Consider the following 23,553-nt stretch of genomic DNA (forward strand, 5'->3'; position numbering starts at 1 on the left):
AGAATACAACAGCTCGGGGCCCTGACGCGCGGTGTGGTAGGTATGTAATGCGGCGCAGCAGAACGATGAGGCAACGAGGCATCCGGTCATGGGTTCGAGCAGAGTTCGGCTGGAAGCTCGAGCCAATCAAGGCTCAGCAACTCTCCGCAGCTGCAGCCACGTTCACCCCGCGTTGGTCGAACTCCTGCAGGCGTGTGGCAGTGCTCGAGGGAGCCTTGACGATTGCCCTGCACATCACCTCCCGCAGCTGACTGCGGCCTGATCGATAAGAGCAATATGTCTGCTCTTCGAACGGCCGAATCTGCGCCTCTGCCTCTCAGGCATCTCTCGCGACCGTGCCGTGGACACCATGGTGAGTAGCCCCACGCATCCCCTCCGCTCATAGAGCGCCATTTGGCAGCCTGCTACTGTCGCAAGGCTGCAGATAGCCGCCGGACGTGAATGGCTAATGTTTGCTCTCCCCAGGCTTCCACCATAGCCTCGCCGACGCCGCAATCCCACAACCGGTCAATGCGAAAAGACATCGCGAACCTCCAGCTACATGAAGACGGCCGAGGCACGCCTCTGCCCCAATACGAGAAGACGCAGACAGTACCGTTCACCCTCACGCTACAAGAAGAGAAAGACAAGCCTGGCCGGTTTCAATTGGTGGTCAACATCGATCCACAGCAGCAGAAACCGTCCGAAGGTAGCCCTCCGAAACCGGCGGCTTCGAAGAAGCTCTACGCAAACCTGACGGAAATACCAAGCCTCGGCTACGACGTCTCGTCACTCTACCAGACGCAGAAATCCAGTCCGCCGTCGAGCCCGCAGGAGGAACGGCAGGGATGGTCCGATCTGGACGCTATACCTCCTGATTTCCTCCAGAAAGTCGTACCAGACTGGCAGGTTACCTTCTCACGGAGTGACTCAACGGCTTCCAGTCAATCACGCAAACTGGCGGATATAAAAGCGCGGATAAAGAAGAGTGGAAAGGGATTCGTTGTCAGGCTTCTGAAGGGCTCGAGCGCTGGTACAAATGAAGTCGCGGAGGTTCACCTGGGACAACAGGGCAACGGGGCTGAGCCGGCTCTCCAAGAACTGGATTCGCATCCCCGGGCAGAGCTCGACGCCTCCGAAGCTGCCACGACCTCACTGAGTCCTCAGAGCGACACGGTCGACGACCACCCCGCCATATTCGAGATCGGAACCTCGAACGAGCCCGGAATTCAGCGACGCGATCCACAGCGGGCAAACCGCCTGCCATCAGTTCCTCACTGGCTGAGCCAAGCAACCAGTGACGCTAGGTCGAGGGTCTCTGTATCAGAAGAAGGCTTTAGTGATGCGGAAACATTGATACCAGATGTTCGATCGATTGCGGACCGTTTGGAGGAACAGACAGACTTGGAGCCGTTTTCGAGGAACAGTTCCGTCATTCCCACCAGAACTGCTTCAGTGTCGAGCATAGTCAAAACGCCGACGCGAGGCTTGTCTGTTGTGGGACCTGTCAAGAGGGTTGACAAAGGCAATCGCGTCCGAGGAAAGGGGAAAGCACCGCGTTCAGACCTCAACCGATCTGGTGCACATAAATCGGTCAAACGTCGCTCGCCAAGGGGGTCAGCTTCTGATTTTACAACAATCCGTGCGCTTGAGCATGGGGAATGGTTGTTCCGATCACGGGAGAGCGTTGAGCGCGTGCCTCTTAATGAATCTTCGGATGAACAGGAGCCCAATGAGTGTAATATATGGCAACACCCAGTTCGAGAGAACGACAGCACAAGGCAGAAAGCCAGGCGTCGATCTTCTGCCGATGAGCTCAGCGGGGCTGGCAAACCGAGAGTTCGTCTCCGACTGCAGACCGATGTCCCTCGCCCAAAGTCCGCAAACACGTCCCCAGTGACAAGGCGAAAACGCTCACCCCGCACACACAAGCCAACAACTTCATCGTCTTCGGTTCACTTTGTTGACGAAAATCAGCAGGCGGAGCCTTCTCCTCTCGGGTCAGACGTGGATCAATCTGATAAACTTCGTAAAGCTCTTGAGGTAGCTTTGGGGCCAGTGCCAGATGATGGGACCACAAAGCAGAATCGGGAGGCAAGACCTATCCCGAGGATCGAAGAGCCGATTAGCGAGGAAAACGTGGGAGAGATTCCGCTGCCGCCTGAGCTCGAGATCCGCCCGGCACCTACCCACACGAGGAGTCCAACGATGACGTTCTGGGGTCTAGTCCTAAGCGCCTTATCAGAGAAGGCTTCCGAAGGTATACGCGCCCTTCGAGAGAGGTATGGAAGCGAGCCTCCTGTTCCTCCGAACCACGTTCGAGTTCGGTGGATTTGTGTAAGTCCAGCTGCTTTCCTCCGCCAAACGTCAACTTATACCCCATAGTCCTGTGGTGAGCCTCTGTACGACGACTTTATCGAACGTCGACCTGGCGCTGCCCGCCTCCTGGAGGCTTATCTCAACCGCCCACGCATATGTACTCCCACCAGTCCACACACGCATGCTCCTAGCAGCCCATCCAGCAGAACGAGCACATCCACTTCAATGTCATCAATATTTGACTCCGCCAGCAGAGCATCAACCCTTGCAACACCAGGTTCCACGTACGGTGGTCCGTCCTGGGGCAGGAATGGTAATGCGTCCAAGTACAGCCCAACGCGATCACGAAGCAACAACCCGTTTAGTGTACTTATGGGTAGTTTTGTTGAGGAGTCATGGCTGCTCACTTGCGCAAACGAGGGCCGCTTCACGCCAAAGATTGTCCATATCGACGTCAACGCCGGTAGAATCAAAAGCGACAAAGACCTGGCATTGGCGTTGCGAGAGCATTATGAGCGATTGAACCGGCGGTGGCTGAAGTGGGCGAGGCTGAGAGCGCTTTCCACCATCGAGTTTGTACAATTCGAGGTCCATCGCAACCGCTTCGCCGATATCCGCGCAACGCCTTCCATGCCACCGACCTCGTCCTCGTCAAACGAGAAGTCTCCGTCCGAGCATCCGTACACATTCGAACCAGTCGACCTTATCCCGCCCGTGGGTTCCGCCTATCTCCTGCACCTCTTCAAACACCCCGAGGATTACGACGGCGAGATGATAACGTATGCCCGGGCGCCGAAACGTCGCGAGCGGCTTGATTTTGGTATGGGCTGGGGCATCAACTTAGTAGAAGGCTTCCACGCACAGAAGGTGTGGGCGGTCATCATGGCGTGCTTTGGGATCGGAAGCGCGGTGTTTGCCGTGCTGTGGACGATTAAGAAGGGCGATGTGCAGGGCGCATTCGGAGTCGCTGGATGGGTGGTTACACTTGCGGGCTTGGTGCTCGGAGGCTTGCAGGCGTGGTTGGAATGATGCTGTTCTCCTAATAGGTCTCTCGACTTATTTCCATTAGCAGCCAACGGTTGGGCTGGGCCTACCTGAAGAGCTATTCCCGCCTGGATGCGGAGCTTGGCCCAGTTGCTACGAGCTCGAATCTGCTCAATCTGACGCAATATTGATTGCGACTCTTCCTGGAGCGATGCCAATGGGCGAGGATAAAGAGGTGCTTTGCCCTCCTGCTATTTGAAGTGAACATCTTCTCTCAGCATATTTTTCGCCTACAGACTGCGTAAGAAGGGGTAAGGCGGATCGACCCACCTTCGCCCACTTCCTAAAGCCGCTCTCTACAATAGATTCGCGTTGTGAGTAACGCTTTACGTCCCTCGTCGTTAGCATACAATAGCGAGAACGAAGCAACAGGCCGTCGAACCGTTTCAAAACACCGCGAAGCCTGAACTTCTCAGGCTCCAACATCACACGGCATGAACGGCACCTCATCTCATCCACGCCTCCGTAGCGCCGTTTTGCGTAGATGACGCATTGACGAAGCGTTTCTCCGTCCAATTCGCCGAGAGGGCGGTCTTGCTCGTGCGGAAGCGAGGCGGGTACCTGGACCTCGGGTCGGCCGCCCAGGAACGGGGCTGTTTCAGACGGGACGTGGCGTGAAACACTAATTTTCCTCCAATCAGGTAGCGAGGTGTTTTGGTTCGGGGATGGCGTGGATGTCGACAATGGTGTTGGGAGACCTGGAGAGTTTTGCGCGGATGAGGGAAGGAGAGATGTTGGAGAGTGGGCGGGGAGTGCTTGCTGCACTTTCATGCTCACAATGGCTTCGCACTCGGGAATCCAATCCTTCATCGTCGACCGCGATTATGCCATACGCCAGACCCGAGGCATAAACGCTCCTCCTGCACGTTCATCCCACTTCATCAACATCAATCCACACCGGTCGCCGTCATCACACCAGCTACTCTTGACGAGGTGCCACGCCGCACTCCGAAGCTTCCTGTTCACTCTGTCAGAAACGACGACACCTCTTGGCGGCGGTTGTTGCCCATCGAAATTCCGCCGGGGATAACGCATTGCGTTTCAAGAGACCCTTGCTCATCTTATCGACTCGCAGCCGACCACGTGCCGAGGAAACATCGGTGTAGGCAGTCCACCAGTCGCTGTCAGTGTTTCTAGGCTTTCTGTAAACGCCCCGGTACGCTGCGGCACGGAACGCCCCAGGCACCCCTACAATATCGGGAGGTACGAGACAAGTCATCTCGCCAAGGATGGTACGACTGGATGAACTTTCCGAGGGCTTCCATCGTGCTGGGTCTTGCTCATTCTAATGCTAGGATGGATGCCATGGGCGCCTGGGTAGCTCAGCAAATGGGGTTGGAGGTGGTGAGATAAATAGGGACGAGGCTGCCCCTCTGTAGAGCCACCCTCATCGCAGGTCTTCAGCTCCGTTCTTTGGTTTCTATACCAGTCCGTTCTTTCTTCCTCCTCATTCATTCGCTTTTCAGTCACTTCACTGTGTGGAGCAGGCAAGACATTCTTTTCAACCCCGCTACCACCCATTCGCTTCACAGAACAAAGCCCGCGTTCATCCATCAAGATGTCCAAACTCCTCACCCTCACCGCATTCGTGGCCTCCGCCCTTGCCCACGGCACTGTCTCCGGGATCGTCGCCGACGGCACCTACTACAACGGCTGGCACCTCGAGTACTACTACGCGATCCAAAACGGCCAGTCCTACCCCACCGAGTACGGCTGGTACGCCGAGGACCTCGACAACGGCTTCGTCTCCCCCGACGCGTACACCACCGCCGACATCATCTGCCACAAGAACGCGAAGCCGACCAACAACACGGCGACGGTGGCCGCTGGTGGGAGCGTCGACTTCCAATGGACGACGTGGCCGGACTCGCATATCGGCCCTGTTATCACGTACGCCGCGAACTGCGGCGGCGACTGCGGCGACGTCGATAAGTCGACGCTCAAGTTCGTTAAGATTGATGCTGGCGGGTACGAGGACGGAGAGTGGGCGGCGACCAAGATGATTGCGAATAACAACACCTGGACGACGACAGTGCCGTCGACGCTTGCCGCTGGCAACTACGTCTTCCGCCACGAAATCATCGCCCTCCATGGCGCCGGCTCCGAGAACGGCGCGCAGAACTACCCGCAGTGCTTGAACATTGAGATCACGGGTAGCGGGACGGATAACCCGGAGGGCACGCTGGGTACGGAGCTGTACACGCCCGATGAGGCGGGTATTCTGTTCAATCCGTATGTGAGCGACATCCAGTACACCATCCCTGGACCTGAGCTTTACGGCTCTGGTTCTGGCAGCGGCAGCGGCTCCGGCTCAACTCCTGCTACTTCGGCGGCTGCTTCATCTATTCCTGTTGCTTCGTCCGCTGCCGCATCTTCGGTCGTTGCGTCCGCCACTCCGACTGCTACTGCCGTCCAGGACGTGTCGACTCCCTCCGGTACTGCTGTTGCTTCTGCGGCCCCTTCATCAGGCGCTGGGTCCGACCTCCCAGAGACCTTCACTGTGGAGACGTTCATTACTTGGTTGCAGGAGAAGGCTGGTATTTCGGCCAGTAAGGCTCGCCGGCACGCTCGCGCTTTCTTTTAGGCGATTTTATGATGGGATGATCGTGTTGGGGGCTTGATTGTGGGGGTTCCTCTGAGCTCTGTTCGCTGTAGTCGAACGCTTCGCTTCTTTGTGGATATATTACACTTTTTGTTGTATCATAGCTTTTTGGTTGGGTCTGAGGGCGATTAGTGCTTGAAAGGACGCACGGAAAAGATTTGGTTGGCACTTCTTCGAATTATTACTTGAGATGTACTGTGTGATGTATGCCAAAGTTCGAAGTCAAAAGAGGTATGATTCCCATGCCAGCGCAGTGGAGAGAATAAGATTCGGGAGATAGCCATGGCCAGAATGAGAAAGGACTCTCTAAGAGCCCGCTACTTAGCCTCCGGCTCTCTCCGCATCACATACTGCACGTCCATCTCCGACCCGTCCCCCTTCACATCGACATCAATAGCCGCCACAACCCGGAACCCGCACTTCTCGAACACGCCTTTCGAAGCCGGCCTGCAGCCCACGAAGGTAGCGCGCCCAGCCTCATCGGCAATCGCGTTGCAGTGCTGCGTCAGCCAAGTGGCGAAACCGCGTCTCTGGTAGTCCGCGTGCGTGAAGGTGCCTCGACGGTCTGGCGTACATTGATTAGTTAGCTGTTATAGAAATAACAAGGGATCGAGGAGGACAAGACTAACGGAAGTGCTCCGCGGGATCATATCCATAGCGTCCCGATGCCCGCATAAGCGTGCCGAAGAATATCGTCGCCATATGCTCATCCATGCCCCGAATATCGGGTTTGGGCATGCTCTTCTTCTGTCCTGCTGGCTGGTCCGGCTGCGGATAAAATAGCGCGGTCCAGGCGACTAGTTTCCTACTTCTGCGTCAGTTTTGGAAGAACGTTGAATAGGAGCAAGCACGCTTACCCCGTGTCCTTCTCCCGTATCCCGAAGTACTTGCCCCCCGGCTTCCCCACGCGAGCCTTGTGGATCCTAGCGAGCAGATCATAGGAATCTTTACGTGCTACGTTGCGCATCATGCCCTGCCAGACGCCGTCGTCGGCCCAGCCTTCGAGCGTCATGTCGACCATGGCGGGGATGTCGGCGTCGGTGACGTCGGTGAGCGAGAAATCGGTGTTAGCCATGTTGTTGGAGTGCATAAAGGATGGGGTTCTCAGTGTATGGCTTCATCATGTATTTATACTCGCTGGGGGAAGAGTCACAGAAGACAGTGAACAGCCGCGGGCCCATTCACGCTACGGGCAGTGTGAACGGAGCACGGTTCGTTCGTCAGCACCAACGGCCCGCTGTGTCTCGTATGGGAAGGTGCCATTGGGCACTGGCTGACGAAGCGTTAATATGTGACATATTTGATTAATTGGGCATTGCTTGCGCGCCGCCGTGACTCCCGCTATGAAGGGATGCTGATACCTGCGCTTGGTGCTGAGGTTGGGTTGGCCGGTGCGTCGGAGTTACAGTTTCTCCGGCGCGTAAGCGAGGCGCACCGAAATCGAACTTTCGCGCTCCACCAAAGCAGACTGCAGCTTCGACAATCGACCCCATCGCCTCTCTTTCTCCCAGAAACCCTCAGCAATACCGTCATCATGGGTGGTGTCTCTGTCAAGGACGTCGAGGTATGTGCAAACCCGCCATGCGCCTTCAACCACCCCATTCTTCGTCAGTAAATTCGCAACTAACAGCATCCTCGCAGTCGCACAAGTTCATCAACGCCTACGCCGCCTTTCTCAAGCGGCAAGGGAAACTGTACGCCATCCTCCACCCTCCGCCATTCTCACAACCCCGCTGACACAAAGAACAGGCCCATTCCAGGTTCGTCGCCGCCCATCGCTGGAAATCCTTGAATCCCGTAACGGGGGGATACATACTGTCCGCGCACGCTGCTGACACTATTATCTACAAGGGTGGGTTGACACGGTGAAGACCTCGCGTAAGCCATCTCCTCCCTCTGTGGGACAAAAAACTAGCGAACATCGTTCCGCTAACGGCATCGCGACAGACTCCAAGGAACTCCCGCCCCAGGACATCGACTGGTTCTACGTCCGCGCCGCCGCGGTCGCGCGCCATGTGTACATGCGGAAGACGGTTGGTGTCGGTCGTCTGAGGAAAGCTCACGGGTACGCTACGCTATCCTACACACAGAGGTGCAGACATGATATTAATACGACGACAGCTCTACCAAGAACCGCGGCTCGCGCCCCTCGCACCACGTCGACGCGTCCGGCTCTGTCGACCGCAAGGTCATGCAGGCCCTCGAGAAGATCGGCGTGCTGGAGCAGGACGAGGAGAAGGGCGGACGACGCATCACACAAGCCGGCCAGCGTGACTTGGACCGGATCGCCCAGACGACGCTCGAGGCTGAGGAGGAAGAAGAGGATGACGAGTAGGCGGGCGCGTTCGCATAGCGGGATTGATCTGAGCTGGACTGGACTGGGCTGCTTGGCATTTCGCTGCGGGCGGTTATGGGTCTCATCTCCTATGGTTTACGGCTTATGGCGTTCATCATGAGTTCGCTGAGGCGTGAGAGCCTAGGATAGCGAAAATGAAAATGGGCTCGGCCTGAATGCATCATTTGGTTCTCTTCGTTGTGAAGCACTAATTTTGCATTTTCCGCCTCCAGCAGAAAAACACGTGAAATCGAAGCAGAGAAGCACTTTTCTACCCCAATGAGCAACCCAAACTCGCCGTATCAAGCAACCTCCGATGCAAGATAGCGCACCCCTCTACGAACGCCGAAGCCCATGCCGCAGTCTATCCCAACTCCTGCCCTCCTCAAAGGCGCCCCATCCGCCGTCACATCCCATTTCCCCCCCTCGAATACCAATCTCAAGCATGCCTGCCCAAGCACGACCCATTTATCCTTTCTCAGAAGAGATCAGTCATCGCGCCATGACTCGCATCGCCGACCAACCGCGCATACTTGGCTAGCACGCCCCGCGTAACCGCGGGCTTCGGCGCCTTCCACTCGCTCAACCTCCGCTTCACTTCCTCCTCGCTAACGTCCATATCAATCCGGTTCTTCTCCGCATCAATCGTGATCATATCGCCGTCCTGCACCACGGCAACCGGTCCCCCGACCACCGCTTCTGGGCAAATATGCCCGACGATGAAGCCGTGGCTCGCGCCTGAGTAGCGCCCGTCCGTGATGAGGGCCACGTTCTTCAGATTCGCGCCCATGATTGCAGCGCTAGCTTTGAGTTGCTCGGGCATGCCCGGCCCGCCTTTCGGACCCTCGTAGCGCACGACGAGGACGAGGTTTCCGCCGCGCGGGATCTTGCCGGCGTTGAGGGCGGCGTCGAGCTCGCGCTCTTTGTTGAAGACCATGGCTTTGCCGGTGAACTTGAGGCCTTCTTTTCCGGTGATTTTGGCGACGGCGCCCGCGGGCGCTAGATTGCCGCGGAGAATCTCGATGTGGCCGGTAGCTTTGATAGGGTTGGAGAGCGGGCGGATGATGGCTTGGTCTTGCGGGAGGGAGGGGTAGGGCGCGATGTTTTCGGCGAGCGTCTTGCCGGTTACGGTGAGGATGGAGCCATCCAATAACCCGGCGGCGACGAGCAGTTTCATGACGGAGGGCATGCCGCCGACGTCGAAGAGGTCTGCGACGAAGTACTTCCCGGAAGGCGCAAGGTCCGCCAGGAACGGAATCTTGTTGGAGACGCGCTGGAAGTCGTCGAGGGTCAGGGGGACGCCAGCGGTGCCAGCCATAGCGAGGAGATGTAGAACCGCGTTCGTGGAGCCGCCGAGGGCCATCATCATGACGAGGGCGTTTTCGAACGAGGCTTTTGTGAGGAGTTTGTGCGGCGTGATGTTGTTTTCCATGCACGTCCGGATAGCGGCGGCGGCTTTGGCGCATTCGCGCATTTTAGCGGGAGATTCGGCGGGGGTGGTGGAGGAGCCCGGGAGGGAGAGGCCCATTGCTAGCAAGGGTTAGTATGAGTCGAAGCGCGGGCGCTGTGCTGCAACATGATCAAAAGTATGAAGTGTGTGCTCACCTTCGATTGAAGTACTCATAGTATTCGCAGTGTACATGCCACCGCATGCTCCGGCTCCAGGACAAGCATTCTTCTCGATATCCTCCATGATCTGATCTGCATTGAACTCTCCCTCTTGAGCACTTTTTAGCGTCTTGTAGATGTAGGCTCCGTGGATCTCGTAAGCGGTGCTGATGTTGATCGGTTTGCGCAGCGTTTCACTATAGCCAGGCTTGATGGATCCGCCGTAGACCATGATCGAAGGACGGTTGTGCCTCGCGAAGGCCATGACAACGCCCGGCATATTCTTGTCGCAGCCCGGAATTGCGATACAGGCGTCATGGTGTTGAGCGCATGTCACAGTCTCAATGCTGTCGGCAATTATTTCTCGGGTTTGCAGAGAGAAGCGCATTCCTGGAACGGTCAGCAAGCTTCTGTCCTCGAAGCGACAGCAACGTACCCTCGCCGCCCATGGTGATACCATCGGATACGCCAATGGTGTTGTACTGCCAAGCCAACATTCCATCTTTCTGGCAGCTTGCCTTGATCTCCTTCCCCAGATCGAGAACTTGCATTATGTTAGCGGGTTACCCCACGCTACATGGGAGGCTCTTCGGATGCTTATTGCACGTTGGCGAATGACAAGCGATCCAAACTGCCGGATTCGGAAACTTACGATGCATGCTGCATAACTGTCAATATCGGTATGACGTTGAGCGTGGGATTGCACTTACTTGCAAGGATTGCCCTCCCACCACACGCTTGCGATCCCTACGTGCGGTTGTGTCTTCATGGCCTCTTTCGACGGCACGCCAGCGGCGTATAGCATTGCCTAGGCCACTGAGTATTCAGGCAAGCATTTGTGGAACTTTGCAGCTCTCGAAGTAGCATAGCGTACCTGAGCTCCTGGGAAGTCATGTGCATTGGTAAGGGTTGATGAGTACTTATTCAATGCAGGCTTGCCGTCTCGCATCGTACCGTCCGGGAGATGGCGAAAATCGAGATAGCGCGGCTCCACCGGCTCACCCTGTTTCTCCTGGTTGCGCGGGTCCATGGTGGAAATTTGGGAGGAATTGATTGCAGGGACAAAGGAGGATATATCGATTTCAGAAGAGCAAATGTGTCTGTGGCATGAATGGAAAACTCGGCAGATGGACGGTAGGTAAAGGATGTGAGGTGAGAGAAAGTGATGCACACGCTGAATTTTGACGTCGAAGGTGAGTGGACAAAGTAGCTTAGATATGGACGGTGCCACGATGTGCAGGTGGATCGATACCGGGATTGCTAGCTAGCCACCCCATTGGGTACCTCTGGATAGAGGAACATGGCCTGACGGATGCTTGTATGAGGATAAGAGAGGTGGGGCGACGCGCTTGTTCGAGGAGTCTTCTTTGACCTCGGAGCAGCCGTCTCTGGAATGAGGGGTGCAAAGGCGCCGTAAAAACTGCCGCTCAAGCGAAGTCAGCTATGTGCGTTAGTGCTGTATCGGTCATGGCGGGGAGCCAATGTGAAGTACCCCGATTGCAAGACCGGGCCAAGGCAATTGGAGCCAGCAGATAGCGCAGAGGTTGGCGTTGAACCGTTTTCGCGGGCAGAAAAAAAGTTGCGGGAGGACGCCTAGCGACGGCTTCGGCGAGAAACCCGCAACTCAAGCGATAGCGTCAACGGCGGATGCACGGGACCCTGTAAGACGCGGCCATGTGCGCATGCGCGACGATACGACTTACTCGAAAGCAGCCAAAAAGGCAGGCCACGCGAGGGCAAATTTTCGACGCTGAAGAATCTGGCTTCTACGGGCCCTCTGGCGATTGGCCGGAAGGCTTCCGGGCCATCATGGTGCTGATAGCGCTGAGAGCCGGCATGGCCTGGAGTGGAGATCTGATAATACTCCGCTCAGCGTGAATATTGTATCCGCAATGGGCAAAGACTCGTAGCGTCGAGAGCTCTAGACTCGGACAGAAGCTGAATATCGCACCCATGAAGGTTGGACACGACATGGCAGCCACGCAACATGGCTAGCCCGATCGAAGATGGTTTGAAAGAGCGTTCGGAGAGGCTGTTCCTCGACTGCGATGGATGGTGCCGTGGTGCATCCCCGGACAGGAGCTCCCACTCGCGGACCACTCTTCTGCACAACCCTGTCTGTGTCTTCGTCATCACGATCACCCTAGGGTCTGCGAAGGATGTCCACTGTGCTCCAGTATAATGCGCATGCAATATGGCGATGGGGGAGCAGATGCGGCAAGCCTGCCAAAGGAGTGCGAAAAGAACGGTATCGGTCTCCAGGATTCTGGAGCGGAACGGGCGCTGGGGGAGCCGGATCATATTCGCGTAACTTTTGCGTGTTGCTAGGCACTGCTCTGCATGTTAACAGCGACCGAACTGGAGAGGAGGGGAGAGTGTGGATGCTTCAGAAGTCCAGTAGAGTGCTGATTGTCCAGACGTGTCGCAGAAGAGGAGGAAGGAGCGATACGACGCCAGAGCCAAGAAGAAGCTCCAACGCGTCGCTCTAGCATCGCAGCCGCAGAAACATAGACCCAGGAGAAGCGAAGAAGTTATGTTGGAGTCGGGGAGACGATGCGGGAGCTCCACGAAGCTGGTGGCACCGCCAAGCAATTCACGATAGGGCTGTCTGCGGGACGCCCCTTCCGCGCTAGAGGGGGTGGGCACGCTTGACATCATCTACGCCAACTCCACACCAGACGAACCTGCTCGGGCTACGGACGCGTTGGGCTTCAACCCGTCGCTCCTTTTGTATTTTCCCACGGGCAGTCCCAGCCCGCCAGCGTTGTGTCGCCTGTTCGTCAGTAGTTGTTTCTTTGGCCTCACCGCTCCGTCGCTGCTGCTCCCCAAAATGCCGCGCGCTCTGACTCCAACAAACACTGTGCGGGCGCATTCAAGGTATTTTCCATCGTAGCAGCATATCCGCTGCGTCCCCCAACGTGCCCGCTTCGTGCCGTAACAGCCGTCCCCAGGCACCGACACCTGTACGCCAGAGACGGGCCCACGGTTCGCTTTTGCACCTACCATTGGTCCGCACACATCGCGGGGGCTGCACGCATCGGCATACCGCCCGCCCACGCCTCCACGCCCCGTTGAATATACATTCAGCGATCCAGCACGCAAGCCAGAATGGAGCCTCATTCGCGTCTCTGCTTCTCCCAGAATGGCACGTTTCGTCTTCCACAGGCCCTCGTCCATCTGCTGAGGACGGCCCTTGCTGGCGAGCCAGACCACGCACCGACACAGCATTACACCGACCTTTCTCTCTGGCAGAATATAAGACGCCCCCTCTATCGTCTGATCTCACTCCTTAATCCCTTCGTTGGCCGAGGAGACAGCAGCACTTCCATCTTGGTGGGCATGGTTAAGCTGACGGCACTCTGCGGTATCGGTTCTGCGCTCTGGATATGGCGCCAAAACAACAAGAAAGGAAAGGCCGCCTCTTCCTCGGGCGGCTCTATCCATGCATCAGATGCTGTTGGCGCTGGTGAGTATCTTTTGCCGCATCATGATCTGCGGACCGCGCGCCTCTCAATCACGTGCTGTCGTGAAGCCGCACCCCCACTACAGCCTTAGCGCCGCCTGTCGTCCCAAGCCATCCCAACCTTGGCTAATATGGTACAGATGCTGCTTCCACTGACCCTGGATTGCTTAAGAAACATTCTACTATCCGATCGTACACGGTCCCGTCTACCGGCTTCACCTACCCCGGGATCCGTACCTTTTATCGGCCACATCCTCAAGAGAGTAAACTTCCGCAGAAGCCCTATCCCGTCCCGCTTCTGGTCTTCATCCATGGCTTGGGTGGTTCCGCAGCGCAGTTCCACCCCATCCTGATCAGTCTGTCCAACCTCGCCTCGTGCCTGGCCATTGATCTCCCTGGATGCGGCCTTTCTACATTCGAACCGAAAGCTTGGGACGCCTACACTACCGAAGCCCTGGTACGGCTCCTGGCTGTCATCATAGAAGCGCACAGAGACCGCAGTGACGGCCAAACCGTCGTCTTGATCGGCCATAGCATGGGTTGCTCCCTCGCCGCCATGCTTGCCTCTCCCGCTTCGCCCTACGCGCACCTCATCTCGGAGCATGTCGGCGGACTTGTCGCCATCTGCCCGAAAGCGGATCCGCCGACTCCGAAGCAATGTCGCTCGTTAAGAATAATGAGTGCGGTACCGGCTTCCTTCTTCGACCTGTATAGGAAATGGGATCGCAGGGGAGGGCTCAACAGCGCGAGCGTGCTCCGCATGACCGGCCCAGATGCTGATGAGGAAACTAAGAGGCTGCAGCTTCGGTTTAACAAGCAGAGCCGGACCGAGGTATGGGGACGAATGGCGCGAGGCATGTGCCCCGATTACTCGAAAGGCGCCCCACGAGGCGGTCTCCCCGGGAAAGAGGTCTGGGCTGGCGTGGACCTCCCCGTCTTCCTTGCTGTTGGCGAAGCCGATCATATCACACCCAGTGAGAATGTTCGGCGGATTGTCAGCTTCCTGGGCAGGGACGTTTCTGCTATCGAGCCCCCGAGTGAGAAGGCTAGCTTGCCCATTGCGGCTGCTCCCTTTGATCCAGCTATCATCGATCCTGAGATGATGGAACGCAAGCATCAAGACTCCGGTGTCGACGCAAGCGATCTCGCAGCTCTTGCAGACGAGGCTACAGTGCCCGATTCATCGGCTGCAACCACTGCTGATGGAAGCTCAGTTTATTCGGAGGGTATATCTTCGGCCGGCGAAAGTATGACGATCACAGACGCACCGCGCGCTTCTGACGAGGCAGCACGTAGCCCGAGGGCCCCTACGCCCTATCCCCGCCGCTTGGTCGTCAAGACCGCGATCATGCCGAAGCCCGCCGCCCATTCGCTCCTCTTCTCCCCATCCAGCTCTCGAATCATCTCCGGCCTCATTGGCAACTTCCTCGCTGACCACATCGATCGCCGCCTCTCACTAGCCTGGCAGCTACAATACCTTTCTACGGAAGGGAAATGGGACGTCAAGAATTTGGAAAAATGGAAGGCTGTTCAGCCCGTCTCGCTTCCCATTGCCGACGTCTTCCGCGCTATGAAGACGCTCCGCGAAGTCGATGAGAAGCACTCGCCTAAGATATTCGTCCAAGAGTGGGCAGGGAAGCTGCGCGCTGTCGTCGACATCAGCCACGACTCGCCGGTTTACGATCCGAAGGGACTTGAGGAAGGTGGCATTGCGTACTACAAGTTTCCGACCGTCTCGAAGCAACCGCCAACCAAAGACGAGGTGAAGTCCTTCATCGAGCTCATCGACAAGATCCGGGGTGAACAACCGGATGGGGCGAAAGGAATGATTGGCGTTCATTGCCACTACGGCTTCAATCGCACCGGCTTCTTCGTTGTTTCGTATCTCATCGAGAGGCTTGGATACAAGGTCCAGGATGCGATCGACACCTTCCAGCAAGCGCGGCCACCCGGGATTCGACACGATCACTTTATCGACGAGCTGCATGTGCGATATTGCAGCGGGCTGAAGAAAGCACCTACGCTGTAACCTTCCTTGGCTGAAGCAGCGTGGAGCCGGACGTGGATAGGATACATGGCCTGGTAGCACTTGTATACCGCTCGCTCACTTTTGTTGTACGATATTCTTCCCCTTCTTTTCCATTAGCGATTCTTTTTAATCAGTAAGCGTCTGCGTCTGGCGTTTTGATTAGTCTGTCATTGGTAGGCATACGTGTACGCTATGGGAAGAGATTGGATTACTCGCATGGTCTTGCTTAGCAATGAGACGGCCGTCTTCTTAGACTATTCTATCTCATCCCCCTTGCATTCCTAGTCTGTCTATAAATGCCCGCCGTATTCTGCTGCCGCGTTCTCTGCTTCGCAGGCTGCGTTCCTTGCTCCACTAAAAGCACAAAGAAATGAAGACATGTGGCTCGAAAAGGGAAGCGGAATGGCAAGATGAATTAGCTGGGGCGTGAGGTCGGCACTCGAGAGCCTCGTGGGGCAAGTTCGCAGTTCTTGAGCCAGGATATGACACGTTTCAGCTTTTCACGTGTTGGGAACGACATGGTGCGCAGTTTTGTCTTTGCAGTGAGGATGTAGGAGGCGGTGGAGATGCTGCGGCGTGCGTGAGCATCTGCTGTCCCGGCTTGTTCTTTTTTGGACCGGTCGGCTAGGAAACACATCGAAATTGAGGAGGTGAAATTTTTGGTGCTCCAAGGGTGGTGCTAGGAGGATTTTTTGTCTTCCTTGCAGGGGAAGTGGATGAGCGTGGGGAGAAGAAGGGGAGAAGAAGGGGAGAGGAGAGAGGAGGGGGGCTTATATACCCGGAGAGGATGAAGGATGTGTCATTGAGAGAGAAAGATTTCTGGCTCGCTCGTCGGGGAGGAAGTGCAGCAGCAATGGCGAGTAAACCTCGTCACACTCCTCCATCTTCTTTCCCCCACAGACACAGGCACAGCATAACACTCTCTCCAAACCCATCTGCCCTGCCTGGTCGAAGTATTTCAATCCGCCTCTCCACTCCGCTCCGCCGACCTTGCATGGACGTCTGGTTGTTTTTAGTCCTCTTCGTCTCGGCTCTTCCCCTTCCCTCTCAACCCCAGAATCCCATCGGAAACTGGTTTTTTGATTTTTAGTGCCGCATGGCGAGCTTGTACTCAGCGTTTTAGTCCCCAGCTAGGGAAGTGAGAAAGAGAGGGAGGGAAGAAGAGGGGTTTATATACACGCGGAGAGGGGAGGAAAGCGCGAGGGAGGGGGAGAGTTGGATACGGGATGAGCGAGTGCGGAGCTTTTGAGCGCTGGACACTCGACATATCCGCTTTCCTGGAGGGAGGCGTAAAGGTCCGTCTCGCCCACCTCGCCGAGCATACGTCATACTATCTTCAATTTTATTCTCCGAGCTTTCCCTTCGGTTGTACAGTACGTCTTCCCGCGCCCGCACCTGCGGAGCACATTGATGTGTAAGTGCGTATTTTTAGTGCCCCATGCTCTTGTTTCTTAGGCGTTTTAGTGAGGCCTTGAGTCGTTTTGGGAGAAGGATGAGGCGTGTAGAGAAAGAACGAGGTGGAAGAAGGGAGGGTTTATATACTCCGAATGGGGCGTCACGTGAAGCGTGGGGCGGGCGTAGATACTGAGGAAGGAAGGGGAGTGTGGGCGATGATGGGGTGCTGTCAGACGATATGTTGCTGGTAAGATGAACGAGCAGGTCTTTCATGTCTCGCTCGTCGAGGCGCTCGCCCATGAAGGGCGTCGAAGCACCTTTTGTTCCGAGTCTCCCTCCTGCACACCATGATGCGCTGGTGTTTTGCTTTTAGACTCGCTCCGTGCTGTGCTTGAAGAAGGGAGGTGGAGAGAGAGAGAGTGTAGCGGCCTGGAGCGCGACTTCCTCCCTTTGTTGAGTCGCCTGGGACTCCTGCCCTCGCCACCACCCATGGCAAGCACAGCGGCGGTGTTTTTGTTCTCGGACTACGGCCGCGGCCACACCGACGCCATCGAAGAGTTGGGCCTCGATTTTAGAGTCGTGATATCGCTTTAAGTGAGGTGTGGAGAGAACGTAAATAGAAGGAAGAGCGGTTTATATACCCGCAGGCTGATGCAAGGGACGAAAAATTGGAGAAGAGGAGAGAGAAATGTAATGTGATCCGCAGACAGCAGCGAACCGCCCATGTGCTTATACACGTGGTCCGCGCAAGCATAGTCAGTATAGCGCTGCAGCCCAGGCAGTCCACAACGCCCATGCAACCGTACTCCCCCCCCTTTTTTTAATCCCCGCACAGTGCTATCCCATCACAAGGAGGTGTCCGTCTTTTTAGAATGGGGCTGAGTATTGTGGAGAGAGCAGGAGAGGAATGGAAGAAGGGGGAGGGTTATATATACCAGCCCCGGCTCTGGATCATCAGGTGACGCGGAGACTGGTGGGGGAGATGGATGATAGGGATGGTATTAAAATATTCCATGTACTTGACTATGGATCCGTGGAGTGTGATTTTATACAGTTCGGGTAGCGAGGAGCACAGGACTCCAGGCCAGCCATGCATACATCTTCTCGATGCTTCCCGCCTTCGATAATCGAGCTGCTCTGGCTCATGCTGCGTATTGCAGCACTCGACTTCGGGCTAGCCATGAGTGGGTTTCGTCTCGCTTTTTTGGAGTTCCGAACTCGAAGCGCGCTGCTCCGCATGGTACATGAGGAGGAGGGATTTTAGACTCGCCGAACCGCTCCAAGGAAATCATAGAGAGCAAGCAGTCAGTAGAGCACAGAGGGGTTTATACACCCCTGCACGACCGAAACATCGAACGCTAAGGGAAGGGAGCTACGATAAGAACATCGGCTAAGGCCTAGAGCTATCGCAGACGGTACTCCCGAGGAAATACTGACAATATGCACTTGGGGTCCGGCCTGCTAGCTCATCGTCCGGTGGTGCCAATTTTTTTAGTGCTCACGCCGCCGGAGCCGCGCACCCCATGACCGTGGGGTCCGGAATTTTTTAGATGGGAGCACGTTGGAAGAGAAGCGTGGAGAGGGAAGGCGGAATAGGGGCAGGATGGGGTTTATATACCTACCTATTTCTCGGGTAAGGCATCTGAGCACGGAGAGGGAGATGTGTGGTCATGCGTGCATCGCCGAATATTCGAACGTGCCCAACAGCTGACTTGCTCTCTGAGGAATGATGTCTTTTGATGCAGTGCACTCGCTCATGGACAAGGGTGCCAGAGGCTTTTAGTGCTTAAGCGGATCTTCGACGCAGATCCGTAGTGTCTCACATATAGAGTCTTTGCACATGGTGTATAGGCATGAGTTGACAGTGTATTGCTACCTAAGTTGTCTGCCCTTGTTCCCTAGTGCTCTACCTCCTCTCCAGATCCAAGAGGTCTTGTATCCAGTCCTCTTTCCACTCGCTGATGCCCTCAATGGTCTTCTTCACCTTGGTGTTGTAGAAAGAGTTCGCCGGTCCTTCGACGGAGAGGAGAATCGGAGGTGCCATCGTTCGTGTGTAGTGTGAGCTGCTCGATCGACTATTGTGCAAGATGTGGTGGACTGGGACAGGCAAGAGACTCCGTTTTATACCTGTGGGCCTCGCGTGCAGCGTTCATGGCTGACCGCCCTCACTGGATGGCAGCCCTTTTGCTGGTGTTGTTTGCGCCCTTTTCGATGACCATCGTCATTGTTGAGGAGCTTTCTGGGGCTCCTTTTTCGTTGGCATCTTCGTGCCATGGTTCGCGGTGGGCTACGCCCTCATCCGCGCCCGAACCGTTCTTTTCTGTCGACTTATGCCACCTGCCCGTGGTTCTGTGATACCCTGTTCCCTTCTCTTAATTTTGGCGTCTTTTGAGTCCTTTTGTGCGTAGGCGTAGTCAGCATAACCTCTATAGGTTGGTGACTTAAAACGAGAGAAATCAACCAATCAATTAGTGCTTAAGAGGCAGAAGCAGCCAGCCCGACTCCATCTGCCACCGCCAGAGGTCATTTTAGTAACGGAGACTAGCTCAAGGGCAATTGTGGAGTGTTGAGAGGAGGGGAAACAATGGGTTTTATACCTCATCATGTCCCGCAGCGCGCTTTCATTCCTAGCACACTCCCTGAACCATGACAAGCCGCCACATTGCTACCATGCAGCCACGAGTAGGGAGTCCGGGCTCCACTCCTCATATACGCACAAGCTCTCTCATTTTTAGTTTCACTCACGCCACGAACGTGGAAACATCCTTAGCTCTACCATCTCTTTTTAAGTTCACAAGACGTTTCTGGTGGAGTGTGGAGAAAGAGAGGTTTGGGAGGCTGGTGGGCTTATATACCTATGACCTGCGAGCTACTCCGTGAGTTCAGCCCCATTTCCGTTAGATAGCGCGGGAAGGGGTAGTTTTGTGCATCATAGAATGCTCGGACCCCACCACGGAGTGGGGTTTGGGTACGAAGTGACAGATAACGCGCTGGGACACGCTTAGCACATCGATATAGCCTGGAATATTTTAGTGTTTCAAGCGGGCCCGACCAGCGCGCTCCATTCCGGTCCGAAAAGCTTGTTTTTAGATTCATAAGACCGCTTGAAGAGGATTGTGGAGAGAAAGAAGGTGGTCTGGGAGAGGTGTTTATATACCTCGAGCTTCAATCCCTAGCGAATCTACTCTCATATAACAAAGGGTGATGCTGACAAAATGGAGCGTTGTGTGTCTTTGAAGAGGCGATAGAAAAGTAGCTTCGGAATTTTAGCGCCATTGACGGATGGGCATGTTCCGGTGAAGAGAGCAAAAGGTGCGTTTGGACTCTACTCTACGCCATGGAGGCCTTCGGTTGATGATTTAGTTCTCCAGATCTGCCACGCACCGCCCTTCCGTGGAGTTTGTCTCGGTCAATTTTTAGTATCGATGGAAAGCCGGAAGAATTGTGGAGTGAAAGAAAGCCTTTAGAAAGGCGTTTATATACCCACGAACTCCGTAGCCGGCTTACTCACATCGCGGGACTTGATGCAGCGTTGAAGATTGCTGAACATCATAGCTTTTTGGCCATTGAAGAGCGAAGCGTTCGACGTGAAATGGTGAAAGCTGGCCAAGCCGAGCCATCAGAAGACATGTGCCTTGTTTTTAGAGCTCAAGCAGGCCAGAGCAGCGCACCCCATAATCCTGGACCCATCTCGTTTTAGTCGCCTGTGAAGGTTAGAAGAAACGCGATAGAAAGAGGATGGAGAGGACAACGGAAGAGAGGTTTGAATATCCACAGCCCTAGAACCATGCTTAGTAAGATCCGCTCACCCAAGCAGTTTGTAGACGGATGCCAAAGATGATGCTGAGCGACGTGTTCGGGGTGGCGTCGTAGACCCACGGTAGCAGATGGCTGGAGTGTGTTCCATGTACCACGAGCAATGAGTTTCGGTCCAGCCATCAAGAGAAGTGGCAGCATTTTTAATGCGTGAGCAGTCCACGCGCCACACTCCATATGTTAAAGCATAGATCTTTTTAGTCGTTTTCGTGAATATAGAAGATCCCTGGAGAGAATGGAAGTAGCGCAAGGGAGAGGTTTAAATACCCACAGCCTCTCACGGCATACATATGCCGCGATGAGCCCTTATGCCCATGTATTGCGCCATTTAGTCATTCGTGTTCGGAATAATGCCGTGGACTTAACAAAACAAAAGTTGCTCCGTCTCGGCTGTCAGCTCCGGCTCAATCATGGGATGGACGACCGGCGGACTCTTGGCCTGAGTAGCGTGCATAACGCCCTCCATGATGTGGAAGTTGACGGATTTTTATCATCGCCGTGAGGGAGCAAGCCAGACATGAGTGGAAGAAAGGAAGAGTGAGAGAAGAGGGTTATATACCAAGGCACCCAGATCAGAACCGCCGGCCGACGAAAAGTGTTGCGAACCTTGGAAGTCATAGTAAGGATCGCCGAAAGTCAGCAGCCATAAAACCACAGAAGCGCAGACACTCGCGGTATTACTTCTTTCCGCTCTAGACTACTGTTCAAACTCATCCGTTTGAGTTTTATGTAGCCAAGCTGTCGGATGCCGCACACCATGCTTCTTGAACATAGGGTGTTAGTCGCTCCTTGTAGGGGCGAAGGGGACGCCGTGAGGAGAAACTTCAAGGTAGTGGTTGAGAAGATGGTATTTATACCCGCAACTCCGAGTCTAGGACGAGTGAAGAAACGATGGTTACCTGGTCTGGTTCCACTCACGTGACCTTCAGGGTTCTGATACAGCCTTTTTCACCGCAGCTCCGACAATTAACTCAAGCCTCCCTACTTGCCTATTTACTGATAGATGATGAAAATCACCGAATTTCAGAACCCTCAAAGCCTCAGCCGTATCGCCCCTCGCTTCCAACCCTCCATGAACATGCTCTTGACAAGGTTTAGTCCTCAATCGCCCACAACCCGCTGTCCATATTCAACACTCTCTATGCTTTTAGTTGCCCAGGGAGCCATTGCAAGATTCATGAAGAAGAGTGAACGAGGGAGGAAGATGGGTTTATATCCTCACACCCTTTAGTCCATCTCCGGAGGACATATCGAAGAAGAAGCATCCAGTCCACATGATGATGATGATCATCATCATCATCACCACCGAACTCACACATAGAGCCTCTTTTTGCTACTCCTCTTCCACCGGCGCGTATCGCGAGCTCCTCTCCTCCATTTCGCCCATGCGTACTCTTCGACCACTGTTTTAGTCCCGAAGCGCCCCATATTGTGAAATCTTTATACATTTTAGTCACCCCAACGAGCCGGAGAATAAATGTAGAGAAAGGGTGAGCGTAGAAGAAGAAAGGTTTATATATCCACGCCCCGCATCTCTCCTTCACCGGCAGCGGACTGACAGAAAACGATTGGCGAAGGGTGGTGGCGGACATCATCGATGCCTCGTCCACTGCGTAGTACATAGAACGAATTTTTCCAAGTTTCTATTCACCAACGATGGCCCGATCCACTTAAGTACGCCCATGTTATGGGTCGAGTCCTTTCTTTAGCCTCCGAAGCCTCCCACGGACCGCACGCCATAATCACGTCTTATCATGTATTTAGTCGCTCCTACGACCCAGAGGAAAAGTGTAAAGAGGAAAAGAGATCGCAAGAGGAAGGGTGTTTATATACCCTTCCCTTCCCTTCATCCTGTCCCACTTCCATCTGCTACCTACGCTAACAACCGCTCTGCTAGCTCGCGAACCTTGACGCTCACCACCACCATCATCTACCTACAATCTCCACCACCCAACGCCACACACCACCCTCAGCACGTGCTGCGTCGAGAAGAATCAAAACCGAAATCTCCAAAGCAAGGACCCCAAGAGCCGAAAAGCGCTGCAACGGACTCTGACCGGCCAACCATGCGTAGGAGACATGTTGAATTTTAGTCGAGCGGCGCGAGCAGCGCACTCCATCATATAGTCTGTGAGGGGATTTTAGTACTGCCGCGGACCGCAGAAAGCGCGTGTGGAAAGAGAAAGCAGAAGGAGCAGCAGCGAGAGAAGAGGTTTATATACCCATCAATCCAGGATCCGGTTTCCACATCCTACCTTGTCACGTTCACTCACATGCCTGCAGATAGCGCTGCTCGTCACCACAACTGCCTCCAACAACACCCTTCGCTTCGTCCCACAGACGCGCGCCATCTCCGGAGGAGACCCAGGTTCTCCTTCCCAAGGGTGCACAAACCAGCCTAAAACTCCGAGGTCGCGAAGCTATGGTCCTTGCTCTGTACGTACGGAGTGTGGCGAGCAGCGCACCGCACCGCAGCGCCCGCCATCATACTGCGAAGGCTAGCTTTTAGTCCTCAACAACCCAACAACCCGCCGGCCGCGAGCTGCGCAGCGCCCTCCCTCCATCATCTCGTTGAAGTCTTTCCTTTAGTCCTCAACACCCAGCAGGCGCGACCAGCGCACTCCATCATTCCGATTGGGTCCTGGTTTTAGTTCCATCCCACCCAGGCACCGCGCGAAAGTGTGTAAGGAAGGGAAAGAAGGGAGGAAGGAAAGAGAAGGACAGGGAGCTTATACACCCACACCAGCCCGTCTCATAACTGTCTAGCACAGCATTTCCCGGCGCCATAGAATGCAGTGGTCGTGTCTTTTCCAGCCGAAAAAACGTCCTCAGCCACACACACTCCATAGATGATTCCCGAAGACGCTTTTAGACTGCTGCACATGCGTGACATGCTTGCTGCGTTTTAGTAGCGGGTCTGCGGGGGAGGAAGTAAGGTTGTGAAGGGAGGAAGGAAGGGAGCG

At 55.2% G+C, this 23,553-nt stretch overlaps 8 protein-coding genes across 8 annotated transcripts; 5 read left to right on the plus strand and 3 right to left on the minus strand.

Moving 5' to 3' along the window:
- Positions 1-349: 349 nt before the first annotated feature.
- On the plus strand, positions 350-3,327 carry BU26DRAFT_506739 (uncharacterized protein; the record flags this gene model as incomplete). The annotated part of the gene is made up of 3 exons (XM_033826944.1): positions 350-352; positions 466-2,316; positions 2,365-3,327. 3 exons carry the CDS (start codon positions 350-352, stop codon positions 3,325-3,327), a joined length of 2,817 nt encoding a protein of 938 aa, XP_033682514.1.
- On the minus strand, positions 3,221-4,232 carry BU26DRAFT_348853 (uncharacterized protein). Its single transcript, XM_033822426.1, has one exon. The coding sequence runs from the start codon at positions 4,150-4,152 to the stop codon at positions 3,454-3,456; it is 699 nt and encodes a 232-aa protein (XP_033682515.1). The 5' UTR covers positions 4,153-4,232; the 3' UTR covers positions 3,221-3,453.
- A 662-nt stretch (positions 4,233-4,894) lies between these two features.
- On the plus strand, positions 4,895-5,800 carry BU26DRAFT_385768 (lytic polysaccharide monooxygenase; the record flags this gene model as incomplete). The annotated part of the gene is made up of 1 exon (XM_033822629.1): positions 4,895-5,800. A coding segment is annotated over one exon (906 nt), but the record flags the coding sequence as incomplete, so codon positions are not given.
- Positions 5,801-6,104: 304 nt separating this feature from the next.
- On the minus strand, positions 6,105-7,280 carry BU26DRAFT_552222 (uncharacterized protein). The gene is made up of 3 exons (XM_033832144.1): positions 6,802-7,280; positions 6,574-6,749; positions 6,105-6,509 (listed from the first exon to the last, which is right to left on the minus strand). Exons 1-3 carry the CDS (start codon positions 7,032-7,034, stop codon positions 6,262-6,264), a joined length of 657 nt encoding a protein of 218 aa, XP_033682517.1. The 5' UTR covers positions 7,035-7,280; the 3' UTR covers positions 6,105-6,261.
- A 159-nt stretch (positions 7,281-7,439) lies between these two features.
- On the plus strand, positions 7,440-8,508 carry BU26DRAFT_520643 (40S ribosomal protein-like protein S19). Its single transcript, XM_033829333.1, has 6 exons — positions 7,440-7,508; positions 7,586-7,638; positions 7,694-7,704; positions 7,796-7,822; positions 7,892-8,009; positions 8,066-8,508. Exons 1-6 carry the CDS (start codon positions 7,479-7,481, stop codon positions 8,277-8,279), a joined length of 453 nt encoding a protein of 150 aa, XP_033682518.1. The 5' UTR covers positions 7,440-7,478; the 3' UTR covers positions 8,280-8,508.
- BU26DRAFT_597482 (dihydroxy-acid dehydratase-like protein) lies at positions 8,498-10,917 on the minus strand (the record flags this gene model as incomplete). Its single annotated transcript, XM_033835002.1, has 6 exons — positions 8,498-9,809; positions 9,885-10,277; positions 10,324-10,431; positions 10,540-10,547; positions 10,598-10,695; positions 10,762-10,917. The coding sequence occupies 6 exons, from the start codon at positions 10,915-10,917 to the stop codon at positions 8,758-8,760; spliced, it is 1,815 nt and encodes a 604-aa protein (XP_033682519.1). The 3' UTR covers positions 8,498-8,757.
- A 2,078-nt stretch (positions 10,918-12,995) lies between these two features.
- Positions 12,996-15,379, plus strand: BU26DRAFT_532101 (uncharacterized protein; the record flags this gene model as incomplete). Its single annotated transcript, XM_033831076.1, has 2 exons — positions 12,996-13,353; positions 13,491-15,379. The coding sequence occupies 2 exons, from the start codon at positions 12,996-12,998 to the stop codon at positions 15,377-15,379; spliced, it is 2,247 nt and encodes a 748-aa protein (XP_033682520.1).
- An 806-nt stretch (positions 15,380-16,185) lies between these two features.
- Positions 16,186-16,518, plus strand: BU26DRAFT_520649 (uncharacterized protein). The gene has a single exon (XM_033829334.1). The coding sequence runs from the start codon at positions 16,233-16,235 to the stop codon at positions 16,467-16,469; it is 237 nt and encodes a 78-aa protein (XP_033682521.1). The 5' UTR covers positions 16,186-16,232; the 3' UTR covers positions 16,470-16,518.
- Positions 16,519-23,553: the final 7,035 nt, after the last annotated feature.

Source organism: Trematosphaeria pertusa, assembly GCF_010094035.1.
Source record: "Trematosphaeria pertusa strain CBS 122368 unplaced genomic scaffold BU26scaffold_9, whole genome shotgun sequence".
NCBI lineage: Eukaryota > Fungi > Ascomycota > Dothideomycetes > Pleosporales > Trematosphaeriaceae > Trematosphaeria > Trematosphaeria pertusa.

What these genes read in the sequence shown, in the direction of transcription:
- BU26DRAFT_348853 (XM_033822426.1), bottom strand. Translation starts at nt 4,152, where the DNA reads ATGAAGGATTGGATTCCCGAGTGCGAAGCCATTGTGAGCATGAAAGTG.
- BU26DRAFT_552222 (XM_033832144.1), bottom strand. Translation starts at nt 7,034, where the DNA reads ATGCACTCCAACAACATGGCTAACACCGATTTCTCGCTCACCGACGTC. An exon ending in ATACGGGAGAAGGACACGGG is followed by an intron (nt 6,750 to 6,801) that starts GTAAGCGTGCTT and finishes ACGCAGAAGTAG; the next exon opens with GAAACTAGTCGCCTGGACCG. An exon ending in TGATCCCGCGGAGCACTTCC is followed by an intron (nt 6,510 to 6,573) that starts GTTAGTCTTGTC and finishes AATGTACGCCAG; the next exon opens with ACCGTCGAGGCACCTTCACG.
- BU26DRAFT_520643 (XM_033829333.1), top strand. Translation starts at nt 7,479, where the DNA reads ATGGGTGGTGTCTCTGTCAAGGACGTCGAG. An exon ending in TCTCTGTCAAGGACGTCGAG is followed by an intron (nt 7,509 to 7,585) that starts GTATGTGCAAAC and finishes GCATCCTCGCAG; the next exon opens with TCGCACAAGTTCATCAACGC. An exon ending in TGACACGGTGAAGACCTCGC is followed by an intron (nt 7,823 to 7,891) that starts GTAAGCCATCTC and finishes GCATCGCGACAG; the next exon opens with ACTCCAAGGAACTCCCGCCC.
- BU26DRAFT_520649 (XM_033829334.1), top strand. Translation starts at nt 16,233, where the DNA reads ATGGCGAGTAAACCTCGTCACACTCCTCCATCTTCTTTCCCCCACAGA.